Below are 15,474 nucleotides of genomic sequence, written 5' to 3'. Positions count from 1 at the left end.
TCAATTTTATTTATATAGCGCTTTTCACAAAAGTCAATTGTTTCAAAGCAGCTTTACATAAATAGAAGCAGTGAAAAGCACAGAAAACGACAGATAGCACAACAGAATACATGATAGCATGAGCAGTTAAATTTGCTGCGGCTATGACTCAATATTATAATTGCACGTATTACTAAAGCAACGTATTGAAGAGGAAGCTAGGTAAAGCCCAAAAAGGCTGCCTCCCCGGGGTGAAAAACCCCCTAGGAGAAAAAAAAATCATCAGCTTTAGGTTATTAATGTCTGTGTGTCATGGTCAAAAACAGCAAAAAGCATAAAATGCAATGCAAAGCATTAACATAACGTGTTTTACAAAATCTTAATATATTCCAGTTCCACATTTCCATTTGTCCTTCTTTCAGACTCACACAGTACGTAGCGGGAGTTTGATTTTGTCTGAGCTATTAATAAAAGCATATACGAATTCATATTAAAATATAAAGATTATACAAATAAAATATGTAGACTGAGTAACTTAAGGCTTAAATAATTTTAATTCATTTAAACCATATTTAAAAACCATGAACCCGCACTCTGGCTAAGTATTGCAGTACCCTTGTTTGTCGATAGGTGCCCCCAAATCACAAACTTAAAAACTCCGCAAAGTTTGTACACTTTGCTTTGAAGTGAAGTTGTTGGGTCACTTGGACAGGTGTTTCTTAATGCGTTCTACATCAATCTGAGGTAAAAAAAAAAAAAAAAGAGTAACGATTTAGTAAAGACATACACTTTTAGAGTATCACTAAACTTTAGGTAGTAAATATTTTTTCTTTAAAACAGTCCTTGAAGCTTTTTTATATTTTTACAGTCAGTGGCCCCAAAAAGCATCTGGACATTATATTACCCTTAAAACTGTATTAATTATAATTGGATAACGAAATACCAGAAAAGTTTTTTTTAACTTGGCAAAACCTTTCCGGCAAAAGTTCAAAACTTTCTGAATGTAAAAGTTGGAACTGTAACTAGATGAATTCAATGGTTTTATAAATAAATCGCTTTACACATCCACTTACAATGGTCAGATTTAATTGGATAGGCTTTAAATGCAACACTTAGTATTTTACGAAATATATTACTGTACATCTTAAAGGCTCCTTGAAAAACCAATCGAATGCAAATTATACTGTTCATATACATTAAGTGTGGAGTAAGTGTCCAAATACTTTGTATAGAGCAGGCCACACTGTCACAAAAACATGGCCAAAAATGGATCCAAGCTGTTACTGGGGCAGTAGCCTTTAAAAAAGGTCCTAATATGTGTCATTTAGGTGCAAATGTGTAGTTTTTGAAGGGGCACCGCCCAAGTGACGGCTATATAGACACTTTTTTTCTGACAGTACACACTTTAAAACAGTTCAATGACAGTTTCTCCTATAAGGACAATTTACATCTCACTTACTTGCAGTGACAAACGCATCTTCTTCTCCTCATCCAGTTCATTCATCAACAGTCTGATCTCTTTTCTGAATCAGCATCCGTACATTAAGATGAGAAACGCATTCCCAAAAATAATGCATAGTAAATTCTAATATAAATGTAATAAGCAATTATCAACAAAAAAATCAAGAAATTTTTTATTTAGTTCATATATGCATTTATATTGCACTTACTTATGCTGAGCTTTAAGCAGGTCCAGTTCATCCTGTATTTTTTGAAGCTGCACTTTCATCTGCTCCACTGTTACAGGGCCCTGCGGGGCGTCTCTGGATTTTGCTGGTAATGATCCAGAGAGAGCAGCAGAGAGCAGAGCGGGAAGGGATGAAGCCATATCACTGCCAGGAGATAAAGAGGATACATCCACTGGCTTTGGAGCAGGGGTGCCATTCTGGACTGGTTCCTGAAACATTTAAGACAACAATCATATTAGACTTATTCAGATATGATCGTGACTGTTTATGGAGGGCCACTGTCCTACAGAATTTAGCTCCAACAATTCAGAAAAAAACTGGATTAGGAGGTTCAGATATTGCATATCCATAAATTATTTTTATACGACCATACCAGCCAAAATATATGAACTCTGCGTGTTTGTAATCACTTAAGAGCCAGACCGAGTGGTGTATTTAGAGTTGTCTCAGAATGCTATTGACTTACTGTGATGTCATCAGGTGTGTCTGTGTTAATAAAGAGAAACTTGAGAGCCAGCAGGTCTGGTTCCTGCTTCACTTCATTCATTTCCTGTCCTGTTTGTTCCTCAGCAGTGGCCTGCAGGGAAAGACTAAATTGAGGATTGTTTATTTCTAGAGTTGAGTGTTAGGTTCTCAGAATGACATGTTGTTATACACATAGGCAGAGTTTGGGGGGTACTGCCACCCCAGACCAGAGCCAATTATGATTTTGTCTGAGCTATTAATAAAATATAAATATTAAAATGAATATTTAATTCGTCTATTATTTATATTTTAATTAACAGGCTGAGTAACTTAAAGCTAAAATCGTTTTAATTCATGTAAAGCATTTAAAAAACAATGAAGCCGCACTTTGTCGCTAATCTCAGAGTATGCAGTACCCTTGTTTGCCGGTAGGTGCCCTCCAAGCACAAATGTGAAACTATGCTTATTATTGTTATAGACAGTTACATGTTGCATTTTATTCAAGCATGGTATTCAAGTACTTACTACAATTGAAGGAATCTTAGTATCTGCTCTAACAATTTAAATTATTTAAATATATTTAAAATATAAACTTGATATCCTTCATATTGGGCGAGCAAGGTCATGTCAAGGATTCAAATTGATGTACAATCAGTGAGTGAAATCAAACTTTGATGCTTCTCATCTTATCATAACAATATGAGACTTGACTAAAACCAATAAACACTGAAACCAATAAAGGTTGAATTTACTTAAAAATATAGTGCATCATTTTTGCATTCATTTTTTGCAAGCAATTTATGCAATTGTTTAAATTTCAAGCAAAACTTACTTAAGTGGATGAAAAAATAATGCACTATATTTTTAAGTAAATCCAGCGTATTATTTTTTACAGTGTAGACAGGATCACAAATATATATTTTTTGTATCAATCTAAACAATAAAAACCTTGATGGATATGCCTTTAATAGGCTATAGAATATGTATGTTTTGTTCAAGACTGAAATTTTAAATGAATAACCCTGATGAACTGAAATCTTTTATTATTGAGGATTTCACTTACTGACATGATTTATTGACTCTGTGCTCTCCAGTCTGTGTTGCTCAATAAGAGTACGCTGGCTCTCCAAAGTTGAAATGATGGATTTGAATTCTTCAACTTCTAATGAGATACAGAAAGTGGAAGAATTATCCAAATGCAATTCTTTGCTATTGGAATGGTCAGTAAATGAACCTAAGATCAGACACAGATAAAAGGATGATAGAGCCTTTTACCAGAAATCAGTGAAGAGTTGTAGTTGCCCATGGCAACAAGAAAAGTACGTACTCATGGATCTCTAAAAAATAAAAAAAGTTGGATGTTTAACAAAGATATTTAGAAATGTCATGCCTCGTTTGTCATAAAGTCCTTTGCTTATTGAAATAAGAAGCGACTGGTGCTTGATTCCAACTATTTTTAAGACAGCTTACACACAGTCACCTTGTTGTCAGCACTTTAGTCACTACATGTATCTATATATAGCTCCTATGTCCACCAACTGCTCTCACTCACTGTGTTGAAACTGTACACCATCATGACAGAGACTATTGTCAGGACTAAGTTTAGTCGGGGACAGCATATCTCACACTACGGCCTGATCCAACTCAAGAGATACAAACAATCTTGAGCGATAAAGAGAATTTGCTTATAATGCAGTTGAACGTAAAGATGCAACTGTATTTAAAACAGTAGTTTTAGATCTAAAGGCTAACATAAACACTAAGGTTAGACGTTTCATCCTGTAAACTCACCTGTGATTGTCTGTGCAATAAAAACAAAACAGCTCTTTAAACTTCTTCCACAGAATTTCCTCCAAAATACTTAATGGTGGTTTATCATGTCCTGTCTTTCACATTGATGGTCTTCTTGAGCTCTTCTGTATTGACACTGGGCTGTATCTTTGCTTCTCAAGAGCTTATCTGAATGCCCACTCCTTTTATGGAGCCCCCAAAACACCAATCAGACAAGAGTCATGCACATGTCCCAAACATTTGTCTCTTGCATATGTCCCACAAATTTTCAGAAAAATGTATGTGTACATAGAGGGTACAAATTATTATATTTGGTCTATATTATATTATATTATATTATATTATATTATATTATATTATATTATATTATATTATATTATATTATATTATATTATATTATATTATATTATATTATATTATATTATATATTTAACTAGAAATGCAATTCCCAAGGAATTACCAGTGCATGAAAATGCAAAAAAGTTGATTGACAGAAATGTAAAAGAAACTTAGTCTAGTAGTTTACCTGGCTGTTTACATGTTTTAGTGTGAAGCTAGCATGATTTAAAAAAGTTATCATGATGAAATATGAAGCTAGCATGAGTTAACATGATTTACCATGAAGTTAACATGATTTATCATGAAGCTAGCATGATTTATCATGAAGCTAACATGATTTAACATGAAGCTAACATGATTTAACATGAAGCTAACATGACGTTAATATGATTTAGCATGATTTAGCATGAAGCTAGCATGATTTAGCATGAAGCTAGCATGAAGCTAGCATGATTTAACATGATGTTAGCACGATTTAGCATTAAACTAACATGAAGCTAGTAAGATTTAGCATGAAGTTAACATGATGCTAGCATGGTTAGCATTAAGCTAGCATGATGCTAACATGATTAGCATGAAGCTAGCATGATGCTAACATGATTAGCATGAGGCTAGCATGATGCTACCATGATTAGCATGAAGCTATCATGATGTTAGCATGATTAGCATTAAGCTAGCATGAAGCTAGCATGATTAGCATGAAGCTAGCATGATGTTAGCATGATTAGCATGAAGCTAGCATGATGCTAGCATGATTAGCATGAAGCTAGCATGAAGCTAGCATGATTAGCATGATTAGCATGATGGTAGCATGATTATCATGAAGCTAGCATGATGCTAGCATGATTAGCATGAAGCTAGCATGAAGCTAGCATGATTAACATGAAGTTAGCATGAAGCTAGCATGATTAGCATGAAGCTAACATGATTAGCATGAAGCTAGCATGATGCTAGCATAATTAGCATGAAGCTAGCATGATGCTAGCATGATTAGCATGAAGCTAGCATGAAGCTAGCATGATTAGCATGAAGTTAGCATGATTAGCATGAAGCTAGCATGATGCTAGCATGATTAGCATGAAGCTAGCATGATGCTAGCATGATTAGCATGAAGCTAGCATGATGCTAGCATGATTAGCATTAAGCTAGCATGATGTTAGCATGATTAGCATGAAGCTAGCATGATTAGCATGAAGCTAGCATGATGCTAGCATGATCAGCACGAGGCTAACATGATGCTAGCATGATTAGCACGAAGCTAGCATGATGCTAGCATGATTAGCATGATGCTAGCATGATTAGCACGAAGTTAGCATGAAGCTAGCATGAAGCTAACATGATGCTAGCATGATTAGCATGAAGCTAGCATGATGCTAGCATAATTAGCACGAAGCTAGCATGAAGCTAGCATGATTAGCACGAAGCTAGCATGATGCTAGCATGATTAACACGAAGGTAGCATGAAGCTAGCATGATTAGCACGAAGCTAGCATGATTAGCATGAAGCTAGCATGCTGCTAGCATGATTAGCACAAAGCTAGCATAAAGCTAGCATGATTAGCACGAAGCTAGCATGAAGCTAGCATGATTAGCACGAAGCTAGCATGATGCTAGCATGATTAGCACGAAGCTAGCATGATGTTAGCATGATTAGCACGAAGCTAGCATGATGCTAGCATGATAAGCACGAAGCTAGCATGATGCTAGCATGATAAGCACGAAGCTAGCATGATGTTAGCATGATTAGCACGAAGCTAGCATGATGTTAGCATGATTAGCACGAAGCTAGCATGATGATAGCATGATTAGCACAAAGCTAGCATGATGCTAGCATGATTAGCATGAAGCTAGTATGATTAACATGATGTTAGCATGATTAGCATGAAGTTAGCATGATGTTAGCATGATTAGCATGAAGCTAGCATGATGTTAGCATGAAGCTAGCATGATGTTAGTATGATTAGCATGAAGCTAGCATAATTTGCATGAAGCTAGCATGATGTTAGCATGATTACCATGAAGTTAGCATGAATTTAGCATGAAATTAACATGATGCTAGCATGATTAAGATGATGCTAGCATGATTAGCATGAAGCTAGCATGATTTAGCGTGAAGCTAACAAGATTTAACATGAAGTTAGCATGATTTAGCATCAAGTTAGCAAGATTTATTATGAAATTAGCATAAAGCTAGCATGAAACTAGCATGAAGCTAGTATGACTTAGCATGAAGCTAGCATGAAGCTAATATGACCCATATTAATATACCTGGCTGTTTACATGTTTTAGTGTGAAGCTAGCATGATTTAAAAAAGTTATCATGATGAAATATGAAGCTAGCATGAGTTAACATGATTTACCATGAAGTTAACATGATTTATCATGAAGCTAGCATGATTTATCATGAAGCTAACATGATTTAACATGAAGCTAACATGATTTAACATGAAGCTAACATGACGTTAATATGATTTAGCATGATTTAGCATGAAGCTAGCATGATTTAGCATGAAGCTAGCATGAAGCTAGCATGATTTAACATGATGTTAGCACGATTTAGCATTAAACTAACATGAAGCTAGTAAGATTTAGCATGAAGTTAACATGATGCTAGCATGGTTAGCATTAAGCTAGCATGATGCTAACATGATTAGCATGAAGCTAGCATGATGCTAACATGATTAGCATGAGGCTAGCATGATGCTACCATGATTAGCATGAAGCTATCATGATGTTAGCATGATTAGCATTAAGCTAGCATGAAGCTAGCATGATTAGCATGAAGCTAGCATGATGTTAGCATGATTAGCATGAAGCTAGCATGATGCTAGCATGATTAGCATGAAGCTAGCATGAAGCTAGCATGATTAGCATGATTAGCATGATGGTAGCATGATTATCATGAAGCTATCATGATGCTAGCATGATTAGCATGAAGCTAGCATGAAGCTAGCATGATTAACATGAAGTTAGCATGAAGCTAGCATGATTAGCATGAAGCTAACATGATTAGCATGAAGCTAGCATGATGCTAGCATAATTAGCATGAAGCTAGCATGATGCTAGCATGATTAGCATGAAGCTAGCATGAAGCTAGCATGATTAGCATGAAGTTAGCATGATTAGCATGAAGCTAGCATGATGCTAGCATGATTAGCATGAAGCTAGCATGATGCTAGCATGATTAGCATGAAGCTAGCATGATGCTAGCATGATTAGCATTAAGCTAGCATGATGTTAGCATGATTAGCATGAAGCTAGCATGATTAGCATGAAGCTAGCATGATGCTAGCATGATCAGCACGAGGCTAACATGATGCTAGCATGATTAGCACGAAGCTAGCATGATGCTAGCATGATTAGCATGATGCTAGCATGATTAGCACGAAGTTAGCATGAAGCTAGCATGAAGCTAACATGATGCTAGCATGATTAGCATGAAGCTAGCATGATGCTAGCATAATTAGCACGAAGCTAGCATGAAGCTAGCATGATTAGCACGAAGCTAGCATGATGCTAGCATGATTAACACGAAGGTAGCATGAAGCTAGCATGATTAGCACGAAGCTAGCATGATTAGCATGAAGCTAGCATGATGCTAGCATGATTAGCACAAAGCTAGCATAAAGCTAGCATGATTAGCACGAAGCTAGCATGAAGCTAGCATGATTAGCACGAAGCTAGCATGATGCTAGCATGATTAGCACGAAGCTAGCATGATGTTAGCATGATTAGCACGAAGCTAGCATGATGCTAGCATGATAAGCACGAAGCTAGCATGATGCTAGCATGATAAGCACGAAGCTAGCATGATGTTAGCATGATTAGCACGAAGCTAGCATGATGTTAGCATGATTAGCACGAAGCTAGCATGATGATAGCATGATTAGCACAAAGCTAGCATGATGCTAGCATGATTAGCATGAAGCTAGTATGATTAACATGATGTTAGCATGATTAGCATGAAGTTAGCATGATGTTAGCATGATTAGCATGAAGCTAGCATGATGTTAGCATGAAGCTAGCATGATGTTAGTATGATTAGCATGAAGCTAGCATAATTTGCATGAAGCTAGCATGATGTTAGCATGATTACCATGAAGTTAGCATGAATTTAGCATGAAATTAACATGATGCTAGCATGATTAAGATGATGCTAGCATGATTAGCATGAAGCTAGCATGATTTAGCGTGAAGCTAACAAGATTTAACATGAAGTTAGCATGATTTAGCATCAAGTTAGCAAGATTTATTATGAAATTAGCATAAAGCTAGCATGAAACTAGCATGAAGCTAGTATGACTTAGCATGAAGCTAGCATGAAGCTAATATGACCCAAAGACCCAACCCCCATGTCTCTATGATGTCCGGATCCAGAGATATAAGGCTTTGTTTATTATGTTGCTAGGCTGCTCATATTTGGTTGCTAGGGGCGTGGCTTAATACCTCAATAAGGATGGTCAGAGACTGATTGGATGCCTGAGTAAAATGAGCCCACCCCCATGTCTCTGTGACACTGTGCTGCAAAGATATCCATCTGGGCATTTTATAATGGCAGTCTATGGGAAATGTTGCTAGGGTGCCCAAAATGGTTGCTAGGGGCGTGGCTTAATAGCTCAATAAGGATCCTAAGGGACTGATTGGATGCCTGAGTAAAATGAGCCCACCCCCATGTCTCTACGACACTGCGCTGCAAAGATATCCCATCTGGGACGTTTTTATTTCCTTATATGGGCATGATTCCTGCCCCATTATAAGTCTATGGGGAAATTTGGGGGCCTCTTACACCCCAGGGGTACAACTTACACCCCATTGTGAGGTATGTTCTTACAGAGCCTGCCAGCCTCTTCAAATGTGGCAAGTCACAAGTTTCTGTGAAATTCTAGGTCTGAGCTACGACTCGTCAAAGTTTGTCTCCATGTTAAGTCAATGGGATTTTTCGGCTGCTTTTTCGCCCCTGGGGCGAAGACCGTACCCCCGATCGCTTATAAAAGTCATAGCACACTATTCCCGAATAGTCCGCACGTTTGAGAGTTTGAATGAAGTTTCTAAGTTAAGCGGTTCGAGCCGTATTAATTGCGGAAATTTGGTTGGAAGAATAATAATAATAACTAGATAGGTACATTTCCTGAAGAAAATGTGAAGTGGTGCTTGCCGTGGCAAATTTCAGGGGACAATATATGATTATACTCCAAGCCAAAAGTAAAACAATTCAACCCACATGTCTCTACGATATTCTGATGCGAAGATATAAGGCTTTGTTTATTCGGTTGCTAGGGTACTGTATTTGGTTGCTAGGGAGAAAATTGGCATCCACTAGTGATTACACTCCGAGTCACGAGTCAAACGGTCAAACCCCCGTGTCTCTACGATGTTCTGATGCGGAGATATAAGGCTTTGTTTACTCTGTTGCTAGGGTACTGTATTTGGTTGCTAGGGAAAAAATTGGCATCCACTAGTGATTACACTCCGAGATACGAGTCAAACGGTCCAACCCCCGTGTCTCTGCGATGTTCTGATGTGGAGATAAAAGGCTTTGTTTACTCTGTTGCTAGGGTAATGTATTTGGTTGCTAGGGAGAAAATTGGCATCCACTGGTGATTACCCTCCGAGTCACGAGTCAAACGGTCCAAACCCCGTGTCTCTACGATGTTCTGATGCGGAGATATAAGGGTTTGTTTACTTTGTTGCTAGGGTACTGTATTTGGTTGCTAGGGAAAAAATGGCATCCACTAGTGATTACCCTCCGAGTCATGAGTCAAACGGTCCAACCCCCGTGTCTCTACGATGTTCTGATGCGGAGATATAAGGCTTTGTTTACTCTGTTGCTAGGGTACTGTATTTGGTTGCTAAGGAAAAAAATGGCATCCACTAGTGATTACCCTCCGAGTCACGAGTCAAACAATCCAACCCCCGTGTCTCTACGATGTTCTGATGCGGAGATATAAGGCTTTGTTTACTCTGTTGCTAGGGTACTGTATTTGGTTGCTAGGGAAAAAAATGGCATCCACTAGTGATTACCCTCCGAGTCACGAGTCAAACGGTCCAACCCCCGTGTCTCTACGATGTTCTGATGCGGAGATATAAGGCTTTGTTTACTCTGTTGCTAGAGTACTGTATTTGGTTGCTAGGGGAAAAAATGGCATCCACTAGTGATTACCCTCCGAGTCACGAGTCAAACGGTCCAACCCCCGTGTCTCTACGATGTTCTGATGCGGAGATATAAGGCTTTGTTTACTCTGTTGCTAGGGTACTGTATTTGGTTGCTAGGGAAAAAAATTGCATCCACTAGTGTTTACCCTCCGAGTCATGAGTCAAACGGTCCAACCCCCGTGTCTCTACGATGTTCTGATGCGGAGATATAAGGCTTTGTTTACTCTGTTGCTAGGGTACTGTATTTGGTTGCTAAGGAAAAAAATGGCATCCACTAGTGATTACCCTCCGAGTCATGAGTCAAACGATCCAACCCCCGTGTCTCTACGATGTTCTGATGCGGAGATATAAGGCTTTGTTTACTCTGTTGCTAGGGTACTGTATTTGGTTGCTAGGGAAAAAAATGGCATCCACTAGTGATTACCCCCCGAGTCACGAGTCAAACGGTCCAAACCCCGTGTCTCTACGATGTTCTGATGCAGAGATATAAGGCTTTGTTTACTCTGTTGCTAGGGTACTGTATTTGGTTGCTAGGGAAAAAAATGGCATCCACTAGTGATTACCCTCCGAGTCACGAGTCAAACGGTCCAACCCCCGTGTCTCTACGATGTTCTGATGCGGAGATATAAGGCTTTGTTTACTCTGTTGCTAGGGTACTGTATTTGGTTGCTAGGGAAAAAAATTGCATCCACTAGTGATTACCCTCCGAGTTATGAGTCAAACGGTCCAACCCCCGTGTCTCTACGATGTTCTGATGCGGAGATATAAGGCTTTGTTTACTCTGTTGCTAGGGTACTGTATTTGGTTGCTAGGGAAAAAAATGGGATCCACTAGTGATTACCCTCCGAGTCACGAGTCAAACGGTCCAAACCCCATGTCTCTACAATGTTCTGATGCGGAGATATAAGGATTTGTTTACTCTGTTGCTAGAGTACTGTATTTGGTTGCTAGGGAAAAAAATGGCATCCACTAGTGATTACCCTCCGAGTCATAAGTCAAACGGTCCAACCCCCATGTCTCTACGATGTTCTGATGCGGAGATATAAGGCTTTGTTTACTCTGTTGCTAGGGTACTGTATTTGGTTGCTAGGGGCGTGGCTTGGGAGTGGCCAATGATGAGCCCAGTGATTACACTCCGAGTCACAAATAAAACTGTCCAACCCCCGTGTCTCTACGATGTTCTGATGCGGAGATATAAGGCTTTGTTTACTCTGTTGCTAGGGTACTGTATTTGGTTGCTAGGGGCGTGGCTTGGGGAGTGGCCAATGATGTGCCCAGTGATTACACTCCGAGTCACAAGTAAAACGGTCCAACCCCCGTGTCTCTACGATGTTCTGATGCGGAGATATAAGGCTTTGTTTACTCTGTTGCTAGGGTACTGTATTTGGTTGCTAGGGGCGTGGCTTGGGAGTGGCCAATGATGTGCCCAGTGATTACACTCTGAGTCACAAGTAAAACGGTCCAAACCCCGTGTCTCTACTATGTTCTGATGCGGAGATATTAGGCTTTGTTTATTCGGTTGCTAGGGTGCTCTAATTTGGTTGCTAGGGGCGTGGCTTGGGAGTGGCCAATGATGTGCCCAATTGTTACACCCCTAGTCACAAGTAAAACGGTCCAACCCCCGTGTCTCTACGATGTTCTGATGCCGAGATATAACTGTTTGTATTTTATGTTGCTAGGGTGCTCAAAAGTGGTTGCTAGGGGCGTGGCTTAGTAAGTCTGTAAGGATCCTGAGAGACTGATTGGATGCCTGAGTAAAATGAGCCCACCCCCATGTCTCTATGACACTGTGGTGCGAAGATATCCATCTAGGCATTTTATAATGGCAGTCAATGGTATAGGTTGCTAGGGTGCCCAAAATGGTTGCTATGGTAACCTTACACCCCATTGTGGGGTACGTCCTGACAGAGTCTAGCACCCTTTTCAAATTTAGTAACCCACATGTTTCTATGAAATCCTGGCTCGGACCTATGACCCGTCAAAATTTTTGCAATGGTAAGTCTATGGGATTTTGCCCCATTGACTTTTCATTGGGGCACTTTTGGGCACCTCTTACACCCCAGGGGTACAACTTACACCCCATTGTGATCCATGTTCTTACAGAGCCTACCACCCTCTTCAAATGTTGTAACCCACATGTTTCTACAAAATCCTCGAGCGGAGCTATGACCCATTGAAGTTGGGCCCAATGTTAAGTCAATGGGATTTTTGGGGTGGTTTTACGCCCCCCTTTCGGAAATCCTGCACCCGATCCCTTATAAAAGTCATAGCACACCTCTCCTCAATAATCCGGTCGATTTGAGCCCTCTTTCATGGGTCTACAACAAAGCGTGCGGGACGAGTTAATCGCCGAAAAAAGTGTCCGGATGTAAGAATAAAATATAATAATAACTAGATATTAAAGTTTGAGGACAAACTTTATGTTGGCTTGAAAAAACGTAGCCTGAACATTTAAAATGGTTTGACAGAAGTTTATTTTAGTAGGCTATCTGGCTGTTAGCATGATTAGCATGAAGTTAGCATGATTAGCATGAAGCTAGCATGATTAGCATGAAGCTAGCATGATGTTAGCATGATCAGTATGAAGCTAACATGAAGCTAACATGATTAGCATGAAGCTAACATGATTAGCATGAAGCTAACATGATTAGCATGAAGCTAGCATGATGCTAGCATGATTAGCATGAAGCTAGCATGAAGCTAACATGATTAGCATGAAGCTAGAATGAAGCTAACATTTATTCCCTTGCTAGGGTACTAAGTTTGGTTGCTAGGGAGAAAATTGGCATCCCATAATGATCAACCTTCAAGCCACAAGTAAAACGGTCCAACCCCCGTGTCTCTATGATGTTCTGAAGCAGAGATATAAGGCTTTGTTTATTCCGTTGCTAGGGTACTAAGTTTGGTTGCTAGGGAGAAAATTGGCATCCCATAATGATCAACCTTCAAGCCACAAGTAAAACGGTCCAACCCCCATGTCTCTATGATGTTCTGAAGCGGAGATATAAGGCTTTGTTTATTCCGTTGCTAGGGTACTAAGTTTGGTTGCTAGGGAGAAAATTGGCATCCCATAATGATCAACCTTCAAGCCACAAGTAAAACGGTCCAAACCCCGTGTCTCTATGATGTTCTGAAGCAGAGATATAAGGCTTTGTTTATTCCGTTGCTAGGGTACTAAGTTTGGTTGCTAGGGAGAAAATTGGCATCCCATAATGATCAACCTTCAAGCCACAAGTAAAACGGTCCAACCCCCATGTCTCTATGATGTTCTGAAGCGGAGATATAAGGCTTTGTTTATTCCGTTGCTAGGGTACTAAGTTTGGTTGCTAGGGAGAAAATTGGCATCCCATAATGATCAACCTTCAAGCCACAAGTAAAACGGTCCAACCCCCGTGTCTCTATGATGTTCTGAAGCGGAGATATAAGGCTTTGTTTATTCCGTTGCTAGGGTACTAAGTTTGGTTGCTAGGGAGAAAATTGGCATCCCATAATGATCAACCTTCAAGCCACAAGTAAAACGGTCAAACCCCCGTGTCTCTATGATGTTCTGAAGCGGAGATAAAAGGCTTTGTTTATTCCGTTGCTAGGGTACTAAGTTTGGTTGCTAGGAAGAAAATTGGCATCCCATAATGATCAACCTTCAAGCCACAAGTAAAACGGTCCAACCCCCATGTCTCTATGATGTTCTGAAGCGGAGATATAAGGCTTTGTTTATTCCGTTGCTAGGGTACTAAGTTTGGTTGCTAGGGAGAAAATTGGCATCCCATAATGATCAACCTTCAAGCCACAAGCAAAACGGTCCAACCCCCGTGTCTCTATGATGTTCTGAAGCGGAGATATAAGGCTTTGTTTATTCCGTTGCTAGGGTACTAAGTTTGGTTGCTAGGGAGAAAAATGGCATCCCATAATGATCACACTTAAAGCCACAAGTAAAACGGTCCAACCCCCGTGTCTCTACAATGTTCTGATGCTGAGATATAAGGCTTTGTTTATTCCGTTGCTAGGGTACTAAGTTTGGTTGCTAGGGAGGAAATTGGCATCCCATAATAATCAACCTTCAAGCCACAAGTAAAACGGTCCAACCCCCGTGTCTCTAAGATGTTCTGAAGCGGAGAAATAAGGCTTTGTTTATTCCGTTGCTAGGGTACTAAGTTTGGTTGCTAGGGAGAAAAATGGCATCCCATAATGATCAACCTTCAAGCCACAAGTAAAACGGTCCAACCCCCATGTCTCTACGACACTCTAAAGTGAAGATATTCCATCTGGGACGCTTTTATTCCCTTATATGGGTATGTTTCCTGCCCCATTATAAGTCAATGGGAGATTTTGGGGGCCCCTTACACCCCAGGGGTACAGCTTACACCCCATTGTGATGTATGTTCTTACACAGCCTGTCAGACTCCTTAGATGTGGTAAGCCACAAGTTTCTACAAGTTTCTCACTCGCAGCTATGACTCTTCAAAGTTTGTCTCAATGTTAAGTCAATGGAAATTTTGGGGTGTTTGAGCCCCCCGTTTAGGAATTCGGAAGGTCCCATCAGTTAGAAAAGATATAGCACACTAAGTCAGACCAGTCTGAAGGTCTGTGGAAAATTTGGTGCATGTAGCTTGAAAGCCCTAGGACGAGTTAGTGTCAGAAATTTGGGGTAGAATAATAATAATAACTAGATATTAAAGTTTGAGGACAAACTTTATGTTGGCTTGACAAAGCCTGGTCTGAACGTTTAAGACAGTTTGACAGAAGTTTGACAGAAGTTTGGTTTAGTAGGCTATCTTGTTGTTAGTATGCTTAAGTATGAAGCTTTTTAAAATAAAGCTAACATAATTTAGCATAAAGCTAGCCTGATTTAGCATGAAGCTAACATGATTTAGCATAAAGTCAGCATAAAGCTAATATGTTTAAAGACCCAACCCCCATGTCTCTATGATGTTCTGATGCGGAGATATAAGGCTTTGTTTGTTCCGTTGCTAGGGTACTAAGTTTGGTTGCTAGGCAGAAAATTGGCATCCCATAATGATTACACTTCAAGCCACAAGTAAAACGGTCCAACCCCCATGTC

The 15,474-nt window shown here is 39.6% G+C and overlaps 1 protein-coding gene across 4 annotated transcripts; it reads right to left on the bottom strand.

The window, feature by feature from the left end:
• Positions 1-63: 63 nt before the first annotated feature.
• Positions 64-4,091, bottom strand: LOC135776533 (uncharacterized). Of its 4 annotated transcripts, XM_065287306.2 has the most exons (7): positions 3,924-4,089; positions 3,408-3,469; positions 3,200-3,294; positions 2,134-2,244; positions 1,650-1,876; positions 1,439-1,502; positions 64-718 (listed from the first exon to the last, which is right to left on the bottom strand). In XM_065287306.2, the coding sequence occupies exons 2-7, from the start codon at positions 3,436-3,438 to the stop codon at positions 680-682; spliced, it is 567 nt and encodes a 188-aa protein (XP_065143378.1). In that variant the 5' UTR covers positions 3,439-3,469; positions 3,924-4,089; the 3' UTR covers positions 64-679. The 4 variants fall into 4 exon arrangements, with proteins under 4 accessions (XP_065143378.1, XP_065143381.1, XP_065143380.1 ...); XM_065287309.2 differs by lacking the exon at positions 3,408-3,469 and having other exon boundaries at positions 3,196-3,294; positions 3,924-4,088; XM_065287308.2 differs by lacking the exon at positions 3,924-4,089 and having other exon boundaries at positions 3,196-3,294; positions 3,408-3,447.
• Between the last annotated feature and the right edge of the window lie 11,383 nt (positions 4,092-15,474).

This window comes from Paramisgurnus dabryanus, chromosome 18, assembly GCF_030506205.2.
Source record: "Paramisgurnus dabryanus chromosome 18, PD_genome_1.1, whole genome shotgun sequence".
In the NCBI taxonomy this organism is placed as follows: Eukaryota; Metazoa; Chordata; class Actinopteri; order Cypriniformes; family Cobitidae; genus Paramisgurnus; species Paramisgurnus dabryanus.
The sequence above is the reverse complement of the archived record's forward strand: the minus strand, read 5'-3'. Positions and strand labels throughout refer to the sequence as shown.